General features: G+C 40.9%; 1 protein-coding gene across 3 annotated transcripts in view; it reads left to right on the top strand.

Moving 5' to 3' along the window:
- zfhx3 (zinc finger homeobox 3) overlaps positions 1-24,875 on the top strand; it is a 139,524-nt gene that overhangs the window by 91,970 nt on the left and 22,679 nt on the right. For 2 of the 3 annotated variants that reach the window (XM_035999572.1, XM_031324120.2), the window contains one exon: positions 19,228-19,335. The exons of the other annotated variant lie outside the window; for it this stretch is intronic. In XM_035999572.1, the coding sequence (XP_035855465.1) occupies positions 19,228-19,335 (108 nt within the window). The remainder of the gene's footprint in view (positions 1-19,227; positions 19,336-24,875) is intronic. 3 annotated transcript variants of the gene reach the window in all.

Here is a 24,875-nt window from a genome sequence, read left to right as displayed (position 1 = left end):
CCTTCCTGTGCCTTTTCAATGAATTACACCTCTCCACCCCCTACCCCCAGCTTTTTAATTAAATGGCTGCAGCTCCATCTCTCTATCCGTAGCTCCCCATTACAGAGGCTAGATAAGGGATTGCTATCTGTAGCATGTTAAGAAAGGCTGCTGGGCAGCCAAGCCTCATGAAATTTGTCACAAGATCTCATTTTCCTCATTGCCAGACGTGATGCTTATAATTGATGTGGAGGCAGCAGTAATTTATTGGCCGTCTGCAATTATCATCCCCTTCTAGCACGGGGATGTGACTGCAATTTATAAGTGTGTGCATGTTGTTGGTGTGTCTGGGGTTGGGGGTGTGACATTATGTCGTATAAATTAATGCAAAAACATGTTTCTCCTTATCACATGGTAAGTGTGTATGTGTGTGTTTGCCACTTAAGAATGCAAATTAATGACAGGCTCCATATCATAAACAATATGGGGCCTGTAATGTTCAGCTGATGTGTGGAGGCTGTCAGTGCGCCAGCTGGACTTTCACACACAGCCGGGGGGTGGAAGGGCAACCAGAAGCCTGGGAGGTGAGGGGGGGGGGGGGCAGAGAGGGTGGGCCAGAGGGATAGAGGGGGCTGGTGGCGCAACCCTTTGTCCACAGCTCCTCCTTATGTTTTTAGGGTTTGTTTTCACATAGTAAAAACAATGATAATGGGGGTAGGTTGTTAATATTGTGGCTGGCTGAATAGTAAAACGTAATGCAGTCACTTACTAGTGTCCTTAAATTAAAAAAAAAAGTGATTTCTCTTCGAAACTTTTCACTGGCATATTCAGAAAAGGAAATGTCCATGGCATCCAGAGACCATTTGCCTAGTGATACTAGTGACAACGTGAACTGAAGTAATAGTGGGTAATAAAAAAGCTTCGCACTGTGTAATATACACCTGAAACGACTTCATGACACCTCCTTAAATTAGTAGTATGTAGTATATGAATTTCCTCTGTGCTTTTCCTACCATGAGTCAAAAATAATACATTTTCACATTGCCTATATGACCCGCAAAGACACTGCATTAATAAAATCTGCATTCATTAACATAAGAACATCATTAGTGGCATCAAGGCAGCATCAGCTCAAAAAATGAGGTAATTCATGGCTTCTCTGTACTGTATTGGTTAATGTGAACTCACCAGGCTGGGGACAATGTGCTACAGCCAGTGTTGTCCACACATTAGTAATGATGGCTAGGGTTTTCTTTGGTGTGGGTCTATCCGTTTGATTTCATACACAATGCATTTTATTATAGAGTGACAATAGAAAATACTAAATTCTCTAAGTAATACACTAAAGTATTTTTTGTATTATTTGCTAGACAAATATATATTAGCAATTGTGAAATAAAGATAATTCAGATGGTATTTTTTGTTCACAGACAGCATCACCATTTTAGCTACACACACACAATATTAATGTAATTGAGGGAAAGGTCTCATGTTCTGTGCCACGTCTTTGCAGTGTTTTGCACTCTTTTATATGCTCAGTTTTGTAGACGGATAGCAGGTTTAGTGGTGCACAGATTTCCCTGTTGCACAGCGGTGAGCTCCATGGTCAGAGTGGATTGCTGTCATGTTATGGTGGGGAAGAGAGTGAGGAAGATGAGGGCTGTCACCAGCCGCCACTCTGAGCATGCTCCCTTTGTCTGGGGAAATGGAACCTGTTTGTTTTGTCTACCTGCACGCCTGTTGTGTGCAGTTGCCAAATTAGACTTTCAAATCAAGAAGCCAGTGGGAGACCAAGACTCTAGTTTTCTCCTTCCCTTTAATAATCATCCCTGTTTACTCTTCAGGGAGTCATCTTTATATATATATTTTTTCTTAAATGCACCCTCTAAGCAGTGAGAGTGTCTTTAATAAAGCAAGCAGGCAGAGCGCCATTCCAACATGTGAATTGCACAGGAGAGAATTGAGAGATGGAAGCAATAGAGGAACACCAGAGGAGGGGGGAGTGGGGGCTGCTGCCGCTGCACCCTTCATGCTATTATCTTTATGGCATAGCAAAACATGCTTCAGGCAATCAGCATGAAATTGTTAATTGCTCAGCCCACTTGTGCGTTGCTCAGGGGACAGGGGCCTTCAGGAGGTCCCGCATTGAGCAGGTAAGGGTTGTCCGACTAACTGCCTGCACGTCTAGTCTCTCACACGACACATAACGCTGTCCAACAAACATGTTGTCTCCTCTCACTCTCAGTGACCTTCACAGAATTGCAGTGGCAGTCACCAGAGGCATGTTCCACATAGTGTATTTAAGAAGAAATTGTAGCTGCACTAGAATATGTACTTATTAAACTAGTTTTGTTCACAGTGGAGTGGGCATAGACTTAGCTTAGCTTATTTTACATTTTCAAAATATTTGATAAAACGTAAAACAAGAATTGTGGCTTTAATGTGTAAACCAAGGGTTCTGTGTGTGCAGTCATGATCGTCTTGCCCATCTAAAATGAATTTCTTTCTCCCAAAGATTATATGTAAAGACAATTTAGAGACAGAAAAATCCTCTCTAGCCTGTTGGTACAGTAAGTGTAGCATTATCTGCAGTATTTTCCCAAAGGATTCAGGTGCACTGTAATTGTATGTCGGCCTATGTCAGGTTATTGTTTTCTCTGTTCTCTGAAATGTAATGTGTGATGCCTTTTGGTCAGGGAGCCACAGATGTAATGAAGTGAGATAGCAGTCAGAAGTGAGTTAAACCCAAACCCTATGCAAAAAACTAGCTTTTTTTTAAAAATAGATTGACTCAAGAGGCATAACCTCTTTGTCCTGGGGATGTTCATCACAGAGGGCAGTATTGGGTCCAACATTATTCTAAGAAAACGAATGCAGCTCCCACCTGTTCCATGTACTTCTCTCACCTCCTAAGTGGCTCCAGGTGGCTCAGAGGAGGATATGTAAGACATCTTTTCAAAACGAACACCACCCCTCCCGTTACAAGCTCAGTCAGAACATAATGCCCCTCCTTCTTGGCTATCAGTTTTGTTCCTGTTGGAAGAGAGGGAGAAAGAGCAAGGTTACACAGGGCGTCATATTAATGGGGCCTGTCATGCGCGTTGATCGTCTTAGGCGTGGAGGAGGCTGAGCACTCAAAAGGTGTTGTCTTCAAATAGGATTTCTGCAAGTGAGACATCCTCGTTGGGTGATATCCCCCTCAGAGCAGCCACTTTCTTATAGAATGATCTGTTATTAAGCAAATGAAGTGCTGCGGGCCCAACGGTAAATCCCTCCACTTTGTCATGGTGTGCTCTAAGTTATCACACCCTGCTCCCTCATTCATTCCTGATGTTCTACCCATTTCACCACGTTATACCAGGGCACGCCAGCCTTGTATTCGAAGTTAGTCGCCCCTTTGGAGTACGCGTGATACAAGAAGGATTCCGAGTTGTAATCAGTGACTCTTTAAAAGAAAAGAAAAAAGGTTTTAAACTAAGCAGGCTTTTTCTACTGGGTAAAGTTAAAGGCACAATGTGTGGTACAAATGTAAATTAAAGGGTAGGCCCCCTACTAAATATTAAATCTAGGGATTCTTTTATGACTTTAAGATTATATTATTAATATACCAAATTACACTACAAAACAACTAAATCTAAGTCTGTAATGTTTTTAGATGCATTCAATTGGTTTCATACTGTAATTACTTGAGTTAGTTAATTAGTTATATATGTTGATTTAACTCACATTTCTTTAAACTCCTAAACTTTTCAAAAAGAAAAGGATAAAGTTACAGCATGTGTGTCAGATCAGTTGACCATTCTTTCTCCCAGTAGTGGATAGCATGTAAATTGCACCTCCTGTGTGTCATTTCAGGTCCTGTAATCCCTTGGACTACTCTTATTAGTGGCCAATCAGAGAAATGTATTGCCCCGACACCCTAACAGCAGCTCAATCGGTCTACTTTGCAACGATCTCAGTTTAAGGAACAATTAGGAAATCTCTTAATGAACTTTGGTTTGACATGGGCCTTTTGTCCTTGCCGCCCAGATGCAAGATAAAGGAGAAAGAAGGGGCTATTGGAAGGGGGCGGGGTGGACAGGGGGAATGGCAACTGCTAGACAGGAATTGATTGCATTAATTGATATGCCAATATGTAAGCTTGTTACATCCACCATTGTTTAGGATGATGGCTAACAGGTCCTGCTGATCAATGGAACCAATAAAGGTTTCATCCATTAATGAGCAATGTGGTAATTAATGTTATCCCTAAACCAATTACCTCAGGCAGTGCATCTACAGGAAAGAGGAGCAAATAGTCCAACCAGGTTATCTCTGTTATACTCTTTGCAATTTTCTCATGCTGCCTCTTAACTGCTCTGTGAGTTAACATGGCTGTAAGGCTGCACTCTCGCCAAGTCTATTCACAGCCCATAGAAAAAGATTATTGTGAAGTGATTACACAGGTTATCAAGCAAATTGAAATTGAATTGTATATATATGACTCAAAATAATGTGTTGCCTCTGCCTTGAAGTTACAGAACCAGCTAAAGTTGTCAAAGCTTCATATTCTAACCTAATCCAATTCATCTTGTTCCTTTCCTTCCTTGGGATTCATGCATGTAGAGCTGAAATGTTATCGTTTTCGTAAGGATCGTTTTTTCATTCTCTCAGTCTCCTAAATATTCATGTTGTCTTCTCTAAAGGCTGTTTTATGGTTCTGCGTCAACTCCATGCCGTAGCTATGCCGTCGCTCCTACAGCGTTGTAACCCTTTCGGAGTTCTGCATCGCGGTGCATTTCGCCGCCAGAACGCTAGGAGGTGTGTGGTTTCCGGAGGGTCAATCGCGAAACTCTGCCATTTCCGTTATGTTAGCAAGCAAACTTTAGCACAACTGCCCACAAAGTATTGCTTGCTGGCGAAGTGCTAATTTCAAAACTTTACTGACATATAGACACTTTAAAAATGGATGACCCTGTCATTGTAACCAAATATGTCTGAGTTTATTTACAAAGCTTATGTCAGTGAACTAGCATGTTGCTACTCCCCACAGTAGGCTGCTTGAAACACCGACTATCAACACACAGGACGAGTTGAGCAATCACATTCCTCGCGGTCTGCGTCGCCTCGATGCAAAGTCACACATTTTTGGAGGTGCACGTCGAGCTACGGCGGAGGGCTCGGAAAGGGGTCCGCGTCGACGCAGAGGGGTCTGCGGGGGTATGCCGTCAGATGAGACGCAGAAGCATAAAACAGCCTTGTCTATCTGTATTGCAGTCTCAGATGTACAGAGTTAGAGCGAGGTTTCACATGTCCCCCACTATTCACGCAACAAAACAATTAACCTATAGTACAGATGACTGTAATATAACAAACATGTATGTTGGCCAATAACTCCAGAACCATGTAATTATTACACCTCTAATTATACATGTTATGTGCAGTGCAGCTTGTGGTGAAGAATGTCTGTAGCGTATGCGTGTCCATAGCCACAAAAGCCTGATTGTCTTGACAGTTGCAACAAAGAGCGAGCCAGAGAGACAGAGTAACAAACCACAGCTCCCTCTCATACCCACACTGTCTGTACATGAATAATAGCAGGCTTATAAATCGATAGTGTTTCAATGTTTTAGAGTAAGAATTGTCTTACCTGGAATACATTACCTCATTCATTGCTCAACATTTCCATTCATCTCATCTTCATATGGTGTAATTAAAACAGGGTTTTCTGCATTTTAGTGCATGGTTATTGTGTAGGAACAAAGAAGAAGGTATCGTGTGACAGTTTCGCAATACTGTAAGTCTGACTTTGGAAGCAATAGAGTGTTAAGTAAATGACAGTCCTGCTGCTTGCTGGGACCTACCCTCCATGCCTTCCTCTGGCCATTTACAGTAAATGCTTTTCACTCATTGAGCATTACATGGCGGCAGTTGGTTTCAATTAATTATGGAAGCTTGTCTGAAAAATTAGTTTGTTTAGCTGTGTACGGCCCAAGCATAACTTAAAGGTCCCATGGCATGAACATTTAACTTTATGAGGTTTTTTAACATTAATATGAGTTCCCCCAGCCTGCCTATGGCCCCCCAGTGGCTAGAAGTGGCGATAACCGAGCCCTGGGTATCCTGCTCTGCCTTTGAGAAAATGAAAGCTCAGATGGGCCGATCTGGAATCTGCCTCTTATGACGTCATAAGGGGCAAGGTTACCTCCCCTTTCTCTGCTTTGCCAGCCCAGAGAATTTGGCCCGCCCATGAGAAAGAGAGAGACATCATGGCTTGCAAACAAGCGAAGCATGGCAGTTAGTCAAGGCCACACCCCCACCCTCCACCTTGCCCCCCCCTCTCTCCTCCTCAATAGCATTTAAAGCTACAGACACAGAAATGGCAATGCATTCATATATTTATCACTTATTTCTGACCTTGTAGGGGAGAGCTGTGATGAATACGTAACAATTAAGGTAATTTGAATCCTTTAAGTACCCTTACATTAACAGACTTAACAAAATACGAAACAGAACTAAATGTTAGATGATGACTTATTAGTTGGTACAAGCCCTTAAGACCAAAATGCAGCTTATGTAATGGGTGTTGCAGAAGTGCAGAAAGGCCCATCTGTCTCTTAGCCTATTATTCGAAGCCTTAATCGTGACTTACAGGCTAAATAAACAGTAAGTAAGTTGTCTTGGGTAGAGGAACGTCAATGCTTGCAACTTGCTCAACCCTTTGGTCTGAATAGTTCTGTATTGACGCCTCAGGACCCCCTGAGAATTCCCTAATTGAAAATTAATATTGAATCAATGCTGCGGGCCATTTGCATATTGATTATAAACATCCAGGAAGGCACCAAGTATGTCTTGGATCAATAGGGCCCTTCTGCAGCAGGCCGAGTGCACTACATCACATGGCAGCTGCCTGCTCCTGAGGTTAATGACTGCTGCTTGTTAAGGAGCTCTTGTCAGGTAGAATCCAGCCGCAGGGTCTTTCTGCCAAAACTGGCAGCAGGTGAACTGTGGAGGGTGGAAACGGAGGTACAGATAGAGAGGCAGACGGGGAAATATAGGAGTCGGGCAAACCCTTATGTTTTAAGCGACATAGATTCCAAGTTTATCTCTGCATTAGGTGCGTTAGCGACTTGTAAGCATTATTGTTGCTCTTTATCAACCTGAGTTTATACCCACTGTTTGTACTCTGTTATTGTATATTATAGCATTGAACCCTGACGCTTCCGTAGCACAGACCATAAAATACTACAACCATGTGGGTTTGTACTGTATACGTGTGTGTTTAAGAGATGATAAAGAAGAGAGGCTGGTCAAAGATAACACCTACAATTTCAGCCCCTGGAAGGAGAGAAAACAATATTAGGTAGCTCAAAAAGGCACTTTTTAATTTGAAATTAATCTTTCACAGCATTACAAGACAAAGGAGACCAAGAATCCTCTACTTTAAGGGACCGATTAAGATTCAACACATACATTCCTCTCTCAAACTCCCCATAATAGTTTCCACATGTTGAAGAGATGTAAGAGGCGGAGGCAGGAGAGATAGGATGGCAGTGGAGACAATGCAGTGAAAAGGTTAGATGCAGACAGAGGAAGATGAAGAAAGAGAGCTCCATCAAACCACCTTCACTGGTAACCTGAGCATAGAATCCAGTAGAAACCTGTCTGGCTGGTTTAGAGGCAATGTTGAAGCCTGGTAAACTAATGGGGCTCTCTAAAACTGGATGATTCTCTGAATCCACAGGAGACAGCAGACCTGGTGTGAAGCACATGTGAGAGCAGCTTATGCTCCAGTCTATGAAAGGCAAGGTCTTGAATTAATGCCTCTGCGCAGACTGTGTCCATTCACCTACTCGCCACCGCCCCCACCCCAACGCACACCCTGCACTGGGAGCTAGGGGCTGGGAGCGGAGAATGGAGTGCTGGGCACAGAGAACCAGGCTGCATCTGATTGCTTCATTACAGGCCCTTTCATTGACTTGGTTGCACTGAACTGATGAACTGAGGCAGTGGACAAGGGCACATAATAGGAAGAAATGAATTCTTATCACAGCCTTCTCAGGAGGCCACTGGTCCTGGCTGGAGCCAAGAAGACATGGCTGAATGGAGAGGAGGGGGCTGTATCTGGCCCCATTCATGAGCCAGAAGCAGGATCTAGACTGAGTACATGATGAAGCTTTAGGATGTTGGATCAGTACACAGGGGAGGAACCATGAATCCACAGAGAGCCATATTATTGTAGGCAGCTTGTTTTAATGATTAGTTTGGTGATTAGTGTTTGCTTTCTCCTGGTAACTGACACCCATGGCATAACATTTTTTTCAATTATTTGTTCCAACAGTCCTCCAGAGGCAGACTTTTGCTAGTTAGAGTCCCTGCTTTAGGCCCCATAGCAGCACCCAAGCACCAACCACTGAGATAATGAATTAATGTTGTACCTTACTGGGCTCTCACCCCTAACTTGCCAACCTCTGGCTAATGAGTGAGAAGAGTCTTCTGCAGCAAGGACAATAACGGCACCCATTATAAAAAAACAACAACAGCAACACTAACAACCACAGACATGCATACAATAGAAATACGAGATGTGGTATAGCACAGCACCAATTTAGCAGCAGGCTTGGTCTCCATAGGGCAGGAGTTGTTAATCCCTGACCATGCCTTAGAGAGGCAAGGGACTCCACAACTCTGACCAACCTGCTTATTTCCATGCCTACATGCACAGTCAGCAGTAAACCGCTGAGGAGGCGGGTGGGAAAGCCCTACGTTTTACAGTTGCTTCAGATGTGATCGTTAGACTATTAACATAATGTTTTCTGTAAAAGTAAGAAGTTACCTTAAATTATGTGATGTTGTGTCATCATAATGTTCCACAAATGTGCATACATTAAAAATGTATTTGGTGGAGTCTGCTGATAGGCCGATCAGGTACCACACCTACCTGCCAGTGCGGTCTCTCCCCTCTGCCTCCCTGCTACCATTAAATCTCCCCCCTCCCCCTCTCCCGCTCATACCTGTTCACTTGGCACAAAATGGATGCTGCAAAGCCATTTAATTGGCCTCCACTTCAGAATCCAAGGGCATTTGAAATGTCTCTAATAATATCTCTTCCCCGACAGAGCTGTTCTTGACAGTGTTTGGGAAGAATGTTCTTTGTTGTGAACAGTTGTCTTGCAGCTAGTGGACATCAAACAGTCTTGGTCCTCAGCTTATGATCTGTTGGCCTCAGTGATTGCTACTGGGGTGCTGTGGGGTTTCTTTTTTTTTAGCATGGGATAAATGTTACAAAAACAGTATCAGACATACTAGTCATTTTGGTCATTTCAGAATAGCGGTCCATGTTTTTGCCACATCATCAGTTCCATTTTTTTCCTTGCCATTTTTTTCTTTTTCTTTGTTGCCTGTGTCTTCTTCTCCCTCTCCTGTGGCTGAGCCAAAGATAACTGAGTAGCAGTGTTTGACTGTAATCACTCCAAGTCTCTTTCTCTGGAGAGCAGCACAGCGGGCAGCGCGGTCTAGGAGCTTTCAGCCCACTTTCACAGTATTATGACATGTTCATGAAGAATCAGACAAAGCCAAGTTTGCTTACATACATGTAATTCACAGGCACATGCCTTTAAACTGTGTATCTTAATCTTATTTGGATATATCCATCTTCTAATAATTAAACTGTGGTTATAAAGAGATACATTTTGACTTACTTTGAGAAGGTATGCTCAACTGACCCATCATTTGAATAAACTTTACAGCAACATAAAAGGAGCCGTCATGCAGGGGGTGCTCTGTCAAGTGTCATAGACATTTTTGAATCTCAGGTAAAATTGAAAGCCTAAAGCAATTTGGCATACTGATTAGGCTCAGATTAATACAGGCTGGATATACCACTGAGATTAGAAGGATAACTAGTTTAAATGATGGTTGAATTGGTCCATTGCATCCCATCATCTGGCTCCAAGTCTATTTTGTAATTAAGGCTGTAAGGTGTGTGCATAATCAAATAAATAAATAATGCTGCCAGAATTATGTGATAATAAATTAATACATTACAAGACGTGAATAAAGGAGCTGCTAATTGCTTGAGATGAGTCTTTTTCATTAGCCTTTTGAAAGGAAACTTCATTATATGCATCACAAGCCATCCTGCCAGACAAAATCTAGTCTTAAAAGTATGCAAATAAGAATAACGTATTATGTTAGGGAAACCACAAGAGTCATAACACTGCATTTAAATGTACATCTGGATTTGATTTTGTTATCCAGTTTTGATATAGTTCTAACCTCTCTTCACTCCAATAAGTGAGAAACAGAAGTCAAAGGAAAAAGAGGACAACACTGATGGCTCATAACCCAGAGAAAGAGATATAAAATACATGACTCTATGAGTAATGTTTTGATGTTTCGACATAACCTCACTCAAATATTGACACATCTGCCTTGATAATCACATATACAGTAAATACTATCACAGGGTTAATAAACTAGCAATAAAGGCAAGCTATGCTTGTATTGTTTTCTTGCTAACAAACTAAAAAAAATATTAAGTATTTGACATACTTCTTACTTACATCTTACGTACACCTCGCAGTATTGATATTCAGTTTTGTTCGCTTTCTCCGTACCTATTGTAGCGAGCAAGACATAAAGTTGGTTAAATGCATCTCCAATAACTGCACTGCAAAGTTGGTTGATTATTTTGTACATAATTACAATGGTAAACAACCAGCCTATTAAGCTTTTAATGGCAGTAATATAGAAAGCAATGATCATTACTTTGCTGCTCACACTGAAAATAAAGATTTCTCTGAATTGAAAGGATCCACTGACTACTGCTAGGGCTAATTGTGTGGGGTCTTGTACAGACATCTGGTTGTACATCATTTGTACGGGCTAAATGCTGATCAGTTAGGAAGGCCTTTACAAGATGTGTCCTAAGTGTGTGTTTTTGGGACTGCTCTGCTGCCAGGGAGTCTGATAGCTCTTGAATTATTTATCTATCAGGCTGCTGGACGGTAGTCACGGCGACCTAGGCCCCGTAGTGGTTGTCTGGCGACATCTCCCTCCAACAGTAGCCATTAGCAGAAAGGGGGTAGGGGTGCTAATGAGCAGGGTGCAATGTGCATGGGACCAGAGTTTTCTAACCCCCCAACCCATCCTCACAGGCCCTCCACACTGAATAAAGATGCACGAAAGATTTACAAAGATCGGAGTGCAGAACTTTTTAATTAGGGAAAAAACGAGTTGAGAAAAGGATTGAAAGAGAAAGATAGAAACAACCACCAGTTTTCCTATTAAGGAGAAATGTCAAGCGCAGTGGTGAAGCAATAGTCTGTGTGCATCCCTTTGTTGTCCTCCCTGACATTGAAGGCTAATTTTTCATGGTTATTTGAACTGGAAAATGAAAGAGAGGTTTGCGATTATTTCCTATAAATGACAACACAATCGCATTATGCTTCAGTACAAACACAGAGAGGATATTGCCTTTTCATATTTCATGTGAAAGTAATGGATGGGCTATGCAAAGAGGAACAGAAAGAAAGACAAATGGTGAAAGAAAGCTCCCTGTGTTTGATTTGTATTATAAACTGAATGGATAGAGGTAGCAAGAGTTTTTTTTTTCAATAAGTGTTAGCACCCTCATGGATGTTTTAAAGTGCCTGTGCAGTGTAATTATTGGATTTCTTTAGCAATTAGCTATGAGCAACCAGCCGGGGTGGTTGTTAGAAGAAAAGTTGCCCAGTGTATCCATTGCAGTCTCTACCAAAAAAATATATATCCATAGTGAGGTCCCCGCACACTGTCTCCAGGTATATCAGTACGGCTGTATGTAATAAAAATAATCGTAATACATAAATAAATAAGATAAAACACAAGCCCACCATCCTCCACCTCTCCTCTCAGCTATCCTGAAACATCTGAACTTAGCAGGCTGTTAAACTTTTGAGAGCAAACACACATCAATGATACCCTATATTTTGAATAAAATTGATTAGCAAAATTGGTATTCATAACCTTAGCAGATTCTGTTTTATCTGGGCGTACGCTTTCATAAACAAACAGCCGGTTAGGCCCTGGGCTGTGGATGGAGACAGGGAGGCAGGATGACCATCGAAGAGAATGGCAAACCAGCCCGCTCTGGAGGGGCATGCTGAGAAATGTGTTTGTGTACTTTAAATTTACGAAAGACCGGCAGGAAAGCCTCTGCCGGCAGGACTCATTTAAATAGGACCCATGTGGGAGCTGTGAGCCGGATTCCTAACACGCGCCGAGGTAGGCGCTACATACATCCAACCATGGCAACATTGATTTTCTGAGCTAATACCTCCACAGAACAGTCCACAGGCAGATGGATGCACTACAAAGATATGCAAATGGTGCATTCAATAAATCGACAGGCAGAGATCTTTTTCAGACAGTCCACTGTACTGGTCTGCAGTGCTTAAAGAAGATATAAACAGATAAGTACCTGTTAATGGACACACACGTACATGAGTGTGCACACTCAGACAAACATACAAGCACCTGCCCATACCTGGGAAAACTCAAAATCGATAATATAATTTCATGTTAAGCAGAACCATTTCAGAAAAGCATTTCTATTCAGCATTAGTTTTTATTATGAAAGTGCTGTTTTAATGTGGCATACTATATTTTACATTTTCAAGGTTTTCTTTAAGAAAGCGTTTTGCAATATATCTTGTGTATAATAACAAAACAAACTGTGGGTATAGTCATATTCAGTGCGCTTATTAGTCAGATATGAAACAAAAGCTGCTGGGTGTATGTCATATATAATAGATGTGTACTGTCTTGTTAAGCCCAGCAGGCTGTATGTGGCTGTGTCTCTGTGGAGATAGGCTCTGAAGCTCGCTGTACCTGGTAATTAAAGAGAGTTTGTGGCAAAAGCCAAACATCAGGAGAGATGAGCTTTGAACAAAAGAGCTGTGACAGTTTCAGGTTATGTGATTTTTGTGTCCCTCTTTTGCCAAATGAAAAATCAATACATTTTCCGGGTTATACATATTCAGAGTGTCCACCGTGCTTCCGCCCTGATGGAGAGAGGGGCGGGAGACTGTGGGCTAGAGTGGGGGGAGTCGCCTGTTCGCCTGTCATAACTGTACCATCGCATTTTCCAACCCACTGGTGAATATTTCAGAGTTGATGTGATTGCCCTTCATGACAGCAGTGATGCTTTTTCTTTTTTACTTTTTTTCAGACACCCCTTCAGCCACCCCCACACTCTATCAAGCCACCCCAATTCTGCTTGGCCCCTTTGAATAGCTTCAAATAGGTGAAGGCATTGTAGTGTGAGTTGGAAAAAGAAAAAGATGCATTAATAAAAGGAGGTTGATTTAAGAGGAGGCAGCAGTGGAAGACGACAAGCATAAATGCATGGTGGGGGGTGGCAGAGAGGCAGAGTGACTCTTTGTGCAGGACAATGTCCCTCAGGCAGAGTAGATGGAAGAGCACTGCCCAGTGATGTTTTTGCCCCCTATTCAGGCTTTCAGCCCACCATCCTAGCAGGCAAAAGTACAGCCTGCATCTTCTATTGTGGATATAATATGTTTTTAGCGAACAGTCATCATCTTGGACATTCAAGGAAGGCACATTGTGTGTGTGTGTGTGTGTGTGTGTGTGTGTGTGTGTCAGCTGGGACAGAAGAGTGAGCAGTCCCTGAATGCTCCCTCCCTGTGTAGCCACATTAACCTAGATCCTCCTCTCCTTTATCACTCAAGTAAAACACAAAGAGAAGAACTAGAGCGGCACTCACTTTATCCACTTTATTTGCAATGTATCTAAACATGCCATTATCACGAGAAGTATTTCTAATTAGTATCATTTCCCATGAGATATCACATTGGGGAACATATTTAATACATTACATGGTGCTCAGTAACAGGTCCTATCTTACTGAGTATCAAGAGCACAAAAAGGAGCCAAATTAGCCACATTTAGTGTTTCAATTTTTTTTTTCTATTAAAGAACATATGACTTCTGTGTCTGACTCCTTGTGACCTGAATGCGCTGAGCGTCCTTTAAAATGGGCAGTGACTTTGAAAGGCAAGGTGGGATCAAATTAAGTGTTGTGTAGAAGACCTATGGGGCTGGTTTGATGAGCAGGCACCACCGGGAGAGCGGTGGAGGAGGGGAAGCCGCAATATTGTTCTAAGGCAGTGTGAGCTATCACTGCTGTTTGTGATTAACTTGCCGTTTAAAGTTTTTTAGTTACTAGCTGCCCTAACCTAGTACCCCTCCTCCATCTCCTGCACCTCCTCCTCCTCCTCCTCCTCTGCTACCCTCCTCCTCTCCCACTCCTGCCCTCAGCCCCATGGAGACACAAAGTATTCATTCACATTTAGATCCTGAGGTCACAGCAGGGCCAGCAGGGAGAGGCCAGCGAGTCCCCCCATAGACAGGTCAGGAATCTAACACGTAACTCCGACCAGCAGTGCTGAGGTAGCTTACTCTTCTTTCCTTTCAAAATGTGAGAGTGTCAGAGGGAGTAAGTAAAGAAGAGTACAGAGATGGAAACGCTTTCATTTTGTGTGTGTGTGACAGGTCTTGTGTTTGTGTGTATTTTACTACATTTATTTTATGTGGAATTATGTGTATTTTACTCTTTCATTCATTTAAATATTACTGTTTGCATTAAGAATGTATCTTATATTTGTCATAGTTGAAGTTCATATAAATGAATATGGAATAAGGTTGATCAACATATATACCAGTATGTTATTTAAAAAGCATTTTTTTTGCACAGCATAACATGTCCACATTTTAACTCAGCTTTATGCTTTGTAGTGCAGTGCCAGAGCAGATACTGATAATACCATGTTGTGGTTTATTGGGTGTTCATAAACCAAAGCCTCTCTTGTCTCTGGCTAGATTGTGGGCATGTTTTGCTCTGTTGTGGTTTTATGAGAGGTAGCTTGTGAGGACGCACAGAAGTTGTGTGTGTGTGTGTGTGTGTGTGTGTGTGTGTGTGTGTGTGTGTGTGTGTGTGTGTGTGTGTGTGTGTGTGTGTGTGTCGGAGGGGCGTTATGAGGGGTAGTGGTGTTTTTCTGTGTGTCGTGCTTTAAAAGGGGGGTCTTGCGTATGGGGCGCAGAGGTGCTGATATGAGGAGCGGACAATGCATGAAAGCCCTCAGCATGGGTCCTGTGTCTCATTGTCCCATGGTACCCTCCTGTCACTTTCATTTTGCACCCTCCAGTCCAGAGTCAGGCCAACTTTGATATAAGGAAGGGGTGCAAGGGATGATGGGGGAGCAAGAGGGGGATTTTTAAAAGAAAAAGTAGGGGAAAAAGATAGAGTCTGTGAAGTGTGAAATAAGATTGCTTTTTATCCGACAGTGCAGCGTTAAAGAAAAGGAAGCTGTCCGGCCCTGGATAAAGCAGGGGGGAAGCACACCGCTCTGATTTACAGTGCAGTCCTGTGACATCTGGTTAAAATGATAACAACAGCCTCAATAATCATAATGAGAGTAATGAGAGCTTAGACACACAGCTCCACACAAGAGCCCAGAGAGAAGCAGAGCTCAACCCTACTCCAGAGCTGGGGAGAGGGAGAAGCTCCGCTCAGCCCCCGCGCTGGTTCTCCAGTACTTTCGAAAGCCAAGAGAGACAGACAAGACAGTGTTGTTGACTGAGATACTGTATATACAACAAAAAAGAGCAGACTGTCACTGCTGTTTGAGGAAGACTGGAGCCATTCTCAGGTAGGACTGGAATTCTGTACTTTAAGAAAGGCAGTTATCATCATAGCAGTGTATTCTGCTGAGGCCGAGAATGGAGGAGGAGCCTGACCTAGTGAAAGATATCTAGAGTGACTATTATTACTTGCTGCTGCTCTTCTCTACAGTCTGGGAAGGAATACTGGAAAGTGCAGTGGTTACCATCAATTATTTATTAGGCCGTTTGTGCTTGTCAGTCTGATTAGCATTAGTGTAATCACTGCTCTTCAGGGGAAAGGAAGGCTGCTCTCTCTCATCTGAAGGTAATCTTGCTGTTTTCAGTGTCTCATCTTTACCGGACACCTCTTGCATAGCATCTGCTTTTGTCATTTCCACATATTTCTTCCCTTTCCCCCTCTCCCGTGTGTTTCTGTCTGTTGCTGCTCGGCCCCTTCCCCCCCCCCACACCTCATTAATGTGTGTGAGCAAGTTGCTCTCTCCTAGCTTGTATAGAGTGACACCTATGGGCCTGAGTACGCCTCTGCACTCACTAGCAAAACACAAGAGGGAAAGGCTGCTAAGCATCTGTTGTGTGTGTGTGTGTGTGTGTGTGTGTGTGTGTGTGTGTGTGTGTGTGTGTGTGTGTGTGTGTGTGTGTGTGCGCGCGTGTGCGTGTGTGAGTGAGTGTATACGTCTGCGCGTGTCTGTCTGCGAGATGCTGGAACAGAGAGCCCATGGTCTGTCCCCGCTGAGTAAATGGCAGAGCAACGCTGATATGTATATGCTCAGAACAGATGAGTGTAATCTCTGTGTCGGCAATGGGCTTATTCAGTTTGCATGATTAGATTAATGGAACTGTTTCATATCATTGTATTAGGATGGTTAATGAAGACAATTAATTAGAAGACAACCTTCAGGCTATTGTCCTTAACATCTCTCAGATTTGGGTTAGAAATGGCCTGCTGCCATAGCTTTGAGTGTTTCTCATCTATTTAAATCTATGGCTGCAGTTTTAGTGTTTCTTCCATTTGCATCCTACTCTTAGGCCACTCATGACCTTTCATTAATTATAGTCAGCCTGGCTTTAATCATTCTGTAATACCGTTGGAGATGAGATGAGAAATAGGCAAAGCCATTTGCCACTTAAAGATGTAACGCTGCTCCTGGAATTAAATGTCTGCATTTATGCATAAATTATGGACAGTGCTCTGTGTTGTGTGTGCTAAAGGTGTCATATACACATAGATTAAACTTCTAAATAAAGACATATTGAAAACATGAGGAAGAAAAAATATCAGTGCACATGTTCGCATGTACAGTATGTGTGCAAAAAGTTGGGGGTGGGTACAGAGAAGCTGAATAGCATTAGAATGTTGGCTGCCTATCACAGTAATGTTAAACACAACGTGTGTATCAATGTGTAGGTGGGAAATTAGTCTCACTACAAGTGTCACATAGCTAAGAAATGACACCTTGCCCCATTTTTAAAGGTGAAAAAATTTACCTGGGGATTATTTTGTAATCTGAGCACCTATGCAGCTGTACAGTATCCTAATTATCACAGAGTTGTGGATATTTATGCAGGCAGGAGTAAAATGGGATTGTGGGACTCGGTAGGAGATCTCTGGTTTTCTGGGAATGTTTAAGATCCGCCTCACCAGCACAGGATGGGCTGCACTGGATGGAGTTCATGGGTTGCCTTGGAAACATTATAGAAACATGGTTAAAAATAAAAGAATAAAATGTATTCATGTGTGTGGGATCCACGGAACACTTACATATGTTTTTTTACGACGAGTCAGACATCCATTTTAAATATCTTTATTTAAACGCAGGATCAATGGATCACAGGATCAGCTTTTACCAATAATGTGTAACAACACAATCCATGCACTAATCACTCTGCTGTGTGCTACAGCATTTCCATCGGCAAGCAGGAAATGGAAGATATTGCTCCTGTCTTGCCAGTAATACAAAGTTGTTTTCCATTGAATTTGATTTTTTTTAAACTGAATAACCTCATATGTATAAAGGTGCATAAGACAATATGAGTTTGTAGCCATAGTGTGTATGCAGTCAACCTTTAACAAACAATACAGTTTTACATGTGCCTTTAAAAAATAGTTAAACATGTTGTTGTTTTCTTTCACATACACAGCAGAGAATGACATGTCTCAAATAAAAACAAACATCACTTATTTCCATAAGGCATCTCTATATACTCTTGTAAGAGAAAAATTGTTTCTGAATATTCTATCTATAAGTAAGACTTGTCATCAGTAAAGGGACTGTGAAAATAGCCATGTGGTTCAGAGATGTACGCGTGTTCAAAGTGTATCTGTGATCATTTCACATACCAGAGTTTGAGAACATGATGTCAATTCTATATACAGTGTTTGCAATGTTTCACAACTGACAGGATAAACAGTGAGTGTTGGGAATAATGTCACGTCATAAAAGTGGTTTTGGCTGTGGGTAGTCATGTGGTGAGCTAAGATTGGATGTGTGATGACTGCAGGGCTGAATACTTGAACAGGATATTTCAGTAGCTGTTGTAGCATTGTCAATATATCAATAGCTCATAGAGTAGAGACCTGAGCATGAAAGCATTTTCAAAAGAGCATTTAAGTACATTTGCTGAGAATTAGCTGACGTGTGTAATAACTGATAGGGCCTATTGACTGCGGCCTAGTTTACTGTTGTCAAATCAATGCCATTGCATGCAAGTCCCACTACTTTTAAACAAACTTAACAGGCAAAGGGGATGTTCAGGGGACACTGGAGGGAAATAAACAAGATTGATGCCCTTTTTATTATCTGTTTTTGCTATCTTTTCCTCTGTGTGTTACTTACAAATGGCGTTATTGGATATCCATTGTTTGACTTCGATGCTCCTAAATGGCCTGATATATCGAGCTGAGGCTTTTAAGGTGGTTACAGGGGAATTCTGCCTTTGACTTGGCATAAAAATAAAATGAATTGTGGCTCTGAAAGTTTAAAATATTTATGATATATATTTTTTTTCAATAGTAGGATAGAAGAAGTGAATTGATGCTTGTATTGGTAAGTAACTTAGCAGACTGCAGCAGGGGATAGTTATGTTTGTGTTCATGTGTGAGAAAGAGAATGGGGGCTTGGTTTCTAAGGTTTTTCTTTAGTCTTCCATTTTTCCATCTGCCCATTTGAGGCCACATGTGTGCTTTCTTTCCGCAGTTTTATGTCCACACTAAAAAGAGGAAACCATATTATGTCTTGAGTACATGGAGAAATATATTATAAATTAGCTCTCAATACAATATGCAATACAAATATAATAATACCATAAGAACAACATTAATAATTATAATACTAATAATATATTTGCCTATAATCTTCCCCATCTGATTTTATAATTCTGGTCAAAACAAATTTCACAGTGATGATCAGACAGCACAGGACAGAAAGCAGATTCTGCCCTCTTTGTCTGCTAGCCTTGCAACTGTATGTCAGCATATGTAATTGTTGCAAGCTCCTATAGAAAAAACGCTGCCGTCCCTTTAAGTGCTTCCACCAATTCTGATGGCGTGGTAATTTACATATCCCGTCCTCCCTCCCCCTTCAGGAGAGCTGAGTGAGGATGTGGAGGCTGCTAGTGAGACCACCGCAGACCAGGAGGACCAAACCAAAGACAGAGAAAGTGGGGGGGAGAAGGAGCTCACCAAAGGGACAGGTAAGGCCAATATTTACACCACACACATTTAGGGAATACTATTCACAGGAAACATGTCACCCTATACCTGAATGGTGCTAAACAACAGGCCTTTTGTCTTAATTAAAGTAAACCTATTTAAACAAAATATTGAGAGCCTTTTTAAGCATTAAACACTCTATCTAAAAAAAACTCCCTTAATATAAGTCTCATTTTCAAAGGGTGCACTTTTATGCTGCAGGTTTCCAGGCATTAAATCCCATCAGTTACCGTTAGGATAAACTATCAATTCAGGTAATATATGTTCAGGTGACATGTTTTGTCTTTGCATAATAGGTGATGTGAATGTGAAGAGAGGGGCCTGTATGCGTAATACCAGCTGAGCCATGTGTGTACACACGTGTGATAGCAATATCCCTTCTCAACTTTGTTGCACACACACAGGCACCCAGACAACACTTACCTCTGTTTAATGTTATCAGATCAGGATGGTTTTTATCTGTGGGCTTCTGTATTGACAGGTGTAGGTGGTGAATCATAAGAAGGGGGTTGGGCTCATGGTGAGGGGAGGAGCTTTAGGCCAAAACAATCTCTGGTCATGGGTCCTACAAAAGCATTTTAGGTTCTAATCTTACAAATGGTTCAGGATGCATGTGTGGATTTTTTGGATCTCTTTGTTGGGCCAATTATGTCAATCACTACACCACATAGTAAAATACAAGTTTTAAACTTTGAGTAATGTTTGAGTTTTAGTATGATTGGGGTCTGTCTGAAAGGCCCTATATTGTTTTAACAGAAGGATGGTTGACAATGAAAGATGACAGCATTGATGATTTTAGAAGTACACAATCAGTTGAGGTTCTTATAGCAGTTGTGGTTCTATTGTTGGTTGTACTATAACTAGAAGAAGTGCTTAAGCAAGAACAGTGTTTGGACTAGTATTAAAAGGTGCTAATTTAATAACACTGTATGGAGCCAGTGGTAAACATTTTTTTTTTCCAAAGATGGTCAGATGTGTGAAAGATGTTGACACTTGCAATACTTGTACGGCTGCCTTTCAAACTGTGCTGCCCAGCTTTATCTCCTCAACATAAATAAAACATGGTTTTAAAGTGTAAAGCAAGACTCTAAAACTTTAGATTTTGTCTTGCATACCGTACACTGTATGTGCATCACTGCATCTAATTACCGTATATATAAAGATTATGTTTACCGATTGTATTCATATTACTGAATGTCAGTCTAAAGGAAATATAGTTTCATTTTTCTTTTTTATGCACAATTTACTTTGTACCCCTGTGTTAGAAAAACAATGTTGGCAGTTAAGACATCTCTTATTCAATAGAAGCGATTTTTGATAATAATGACACTGAACATCAACAGGCCTGGATAGATGCTTCTCACTTGTCTAACTTCTTGTGTTACTGCAGGATGTTTTGATTTACACTAGTCAGGTTAAAAGCTGGAAAACAATTCAGACCTTTTGCATACCTAAGTTTTTTATAAAGTGGAGGGGGAAAAAACTTCATCACAGTGTTTGAAGCCCAGCCTTTGTAAAATGTCTTTGATATTCGAACTTCTATTTTAAATGAGGCTGAGTTGTTTGTGCTCTTTGAAAGGGCGACACTCTTCTTTGATGGAAGAAATAATGATATGCATGCCTGACTGAATATGGCTAAAAGTATGTTTTAGCACATCAAAATAAAGCACTTTAAAAAGCATTAAAATGAGCTGGCCGATTAATAATTCACTCATACCTGTGGTGCACAGGAAGACGACTCCTCGCATTAGGATTCCTCCTTTTTGAAAGGCATGCAATTTGATACAAGCATATTCAGTTCCTTTCCTCCCCTCTGTCAGTCGCTAATCACCAAATAAGTGTGTTTCTGTGTTTTCACAAAAGAAATATGTGCTTGCATATGAAAAATTTACAGCTTCCCAGCAGCTTATTAGAAATGCTTAGTTAAAAATAGCTTGTGCATTAGGGAACCAGGTCTGAGGTTCTGTTTGATGTCAGTGAAAAGGTGGGTGGGTAGGGTGGGGTGGTGGGTTCAAGGCTGTGTTGTCAGCGAAAGGTAGACAGCTGTAGTTTAAAAGAAAGGGTCCCTTTTTGTACTTCAAACTTTTTTGTGATTGATGAATACAATGCCCATTTGAAGCAAGTGCAGAAAATCTTGTAGAGAAAAGGCGAGGAAGACCTCACAATGCATTTGGTAAACAGGAGTGCCTGTTTGGGCTAGTGATTGTCTGAAGATGTTTCTAGAGTAGGGACACAAAAGATGTGTATGTTAGAATATGGTGTATGAGTGTCTTGGCCAACCTGTTATTTATCTGAAAGGTGCTCGGTCTCCCACTGTCTGAGGCTGAGCTGTTTCTAAGGTCCATCATTAGAACTACTGAAGTATTTCTTCTCATCGTTGTCATGTAGCTGTTGGAACAGAGCACAACATTGTTCCTTTACAAATGACAGTAACTGTCAGACAGACAGCATGAGTGAACACAGAAAAAAAGGCTTCCTCCTTTTTAAAGCCACTGTCAATCTTATTTTCTCTTTTCTTGTTTCACAGCTCCTCAGTATTCATTAAAATCATTTAGAGGAACATCAGATGCCTTTGTAAAATGCATATGTATTCAGCGTGTCATCTCTTGAAAGATGCCTTCATTATTCTGTTTTTTATTTATTTATCTCAAAGATAATACATATATGTACAGTACATGCACAGACATTCAGACATATGTAAATGTCATATGCCTCCAACAATGCAGGCAATATTTAGTGCAACTTTTTTGTTATTATACAGTATATTATCATAAGTGTATATCCTGAGAGAAGAAAATACAAATTAACAGTAAAAGTAATTAAAAGTGGAATACTAAAATCTTAATGTATTTGGACAAAGATGTTCATGTTGGCCGTGGCTGCAATTTAATCATCCTGCCTGATTAGTAATTCAAAGGGTCATTTTTAATGCTAGGTATGAAATATGTATACATGGATAGCCATGAGGCTCTTTCCTCTCTTCTCACACCTTCTCCACCTCGCTGAGGCAGCACTGGCAAAATGGAAGAGCTTCTGCATAAGAACGGGATGCTTACCTTCATTAAAGCAGGTGGTGTATTTATGCTGCAGCTGAATGTATGGGGATGCAGAATGTCAGAGGAGGAAGGAGGGGAATTGTGAATAAACCTGCAGACTCGGACACAATGTGATTTGACATATTTAACATAAATGTATGGGAAAGGTTGTATTGAAAGTTGGGGGAAGAAGAGGGAAGAAAATAATCTCTACGTTTGGGGGCTAGGAAAATGGTAGTCTTCTGAAACTGAGCTTGATAAATAATTATTTTCATTCCTCTATCCTTACATTCAGGAATTTGGGGTGTTAGGTTTAAACATGGCAACAGTTTTTAATATTTAGTATTTTTAATTTTCACTCAAACATGTCCATTTGCTTGGTAACCATGTACCAAGTCATTGATCATTTAGCAAGCCTGTATAGAGAATAACAGAGAATAAGAGTAGGGTTTGGTAAAGCCATATAACATGAGAAAAAAGGCAAATTATTTTGCGTAGAACTACAACATATTCTGAGATTTTGGCATAAATGTTATTGTTGTTGTGTGTAGGAGTATTTTGACATAGTTTTGTGGAGCACCAATTAAAAGGTGAATTTTATTAGCTGCTGCACACTGTTTTTACTCTTCCTGTGTAGAAATAGTGCATATTATGGGATTTTTCTACTTCATTATGCCGAAAAAAATATCGCTTTTACCTCTCACGTGTTGTTGAGCTTGATAAATAAAATCAAACCAGGTAAAATCTATATTCATACATAAATAAACCTTAATGCATTTCAGACCAAACTCCTACAGCAAAGGTGTTATTTTGATTGTCATGCTGAGGTTTGAAGAATTAACTGTACTGACTTGTAAGATGTAGTAAGAGATAATAATAATAATAATAATAATAATAATAATAATAATAATAGATGGTGTATGAGATAGTAACAAATTGTGGTATGTTAAAACTACACATTTCCTAACAGATATTTTAAAATATGTATCTTATTAGTTTGCATTATCTCTCCAGGATGTTCCAACCATGTGCTGCTGTATTTCTCTTTCTTATGAGGCTCCTGCAGTAGGGTTTTACACTGACAAGTTAAAAGAATTGCTCCAAATTATGTTCAGTTTAATGTTGACACTACACCTGTGAAACTGTTTAGATGAAGACTGGGCAGAAAGGTGTGCTTATACAACTCTGTGTGTGTGTGTGTGTGTGTGTGTGTGTGTGTGTGCGTGTGTGCGTGTGTGTGTGTGTGTGTGTGTGTGTGTGTGTGTGTGTGTGTTTGGCTCCACGTCCACCTGTGTGTTTGTATAAATGTGCTTTAGCAAGGCACATGTGGACATCCAGGTGTGTCGGAGAAGCAGATGTTGTGTTGTACACTGTAGATCCTGCATTTAGTCTGTAAATTGAACATGATGATTAGCATCCCCTAGACCCAGCACTGTGGCATTGCAGTCTTCTCATTTTTTACTGTGCTCTCTACATTGTGCTGTTAGTCTTCTGGTGTTGCTTATTTAGAAACAAATGTACAAAATGTTATGGATTGTTCTCCATATAACAGTGCAGATATGTAGATTTAATATTAGCCGTGGTTGATGCTTATGGTTAGTTACAATCAAATTATTCAAGTTTATGTTATTGTTACTCCAAAACTGGAAGACATTCAGTGCAGTGGTGATTTGTTATTGCTTTTAAAGCCTAAGTAGTATGAGAAATCAGGAGACAAAGCAGTGAAAATGTTTACATATTCATACCACGTCCTTTGAGTGCTTGTCATCCCTCAAATTGTAATTCATTTTGTCTTTGAAGATAATAGGCCATAAATTGTCCTTGTTTGTGAGCCAACTCCCTGAAAGCTCAGTGTTTATGAGTTTTACCACGGGGTGTCTAATGGGCAAGCACCAGTGCTGTGTCTCCAGAGTGTCCTGTAAAGGTGAACGCCATTTCATCCTGTTGTTCAGTGGCCTGAAGATTAATAACGCTTCTGCTAATTAATATCTTCTCTCAATTTCTTCATCTCTTGCAATCATGTCGTTAGGCTGCATAACACTCTTATACTACACAGTTAACTGTTTTGTTCTTGGACTTCATAAATAATAGGAAATTATTTAATATGTACAATAGCTTCAATATTGGCTTTTTAATTCTTTTCTTTTGTATTTCTTTTTAATGAATGCAGAATAATTACCTAAGAAATATAAGATGAAATGGAATACTCCCCTTTATGGCTCTGGGCTCTGACACACGTTATAGATTGAAAAGCTGGATAGAAATAGGAAAAGGAAAAGACAATATTCAGGTATTGTTAGCATAGCATTACAAGATAATGACTTGTAACACTAGGGGAGTTGAATCATCTCCATATTAATGGCCAACTTGCAGAGGGAATAGAGGTGAGGACTTTCTATTTTGCAGAGGTGTGTCAGAAGCCCTCTACGGTGTGAAGGTGAACGGTTTTAGGGAGTTGGGGATTAGAGGACACATTTTCAGTAAGT

This window comes from Sander lucioperca, chromosome 3 (assembly GCF_008315115.2).
Source record: "Sander lucioperca isolate FBNREF2018 chromosome 3, SLUC_FBN_1.2, whole genome shotgun sequence".
NCBI classification, from domain to species: Eukaryota; Metazoa; Chordata; class Actinopteri; order Perciformes; family Percidae; genus Sander; species Sander lucioperca.
The sequence above is the reverse complement of the archived record's forward strand: the minus strand, read 5'-3'. Positions and strand labels throughout refer to the sequence as shown.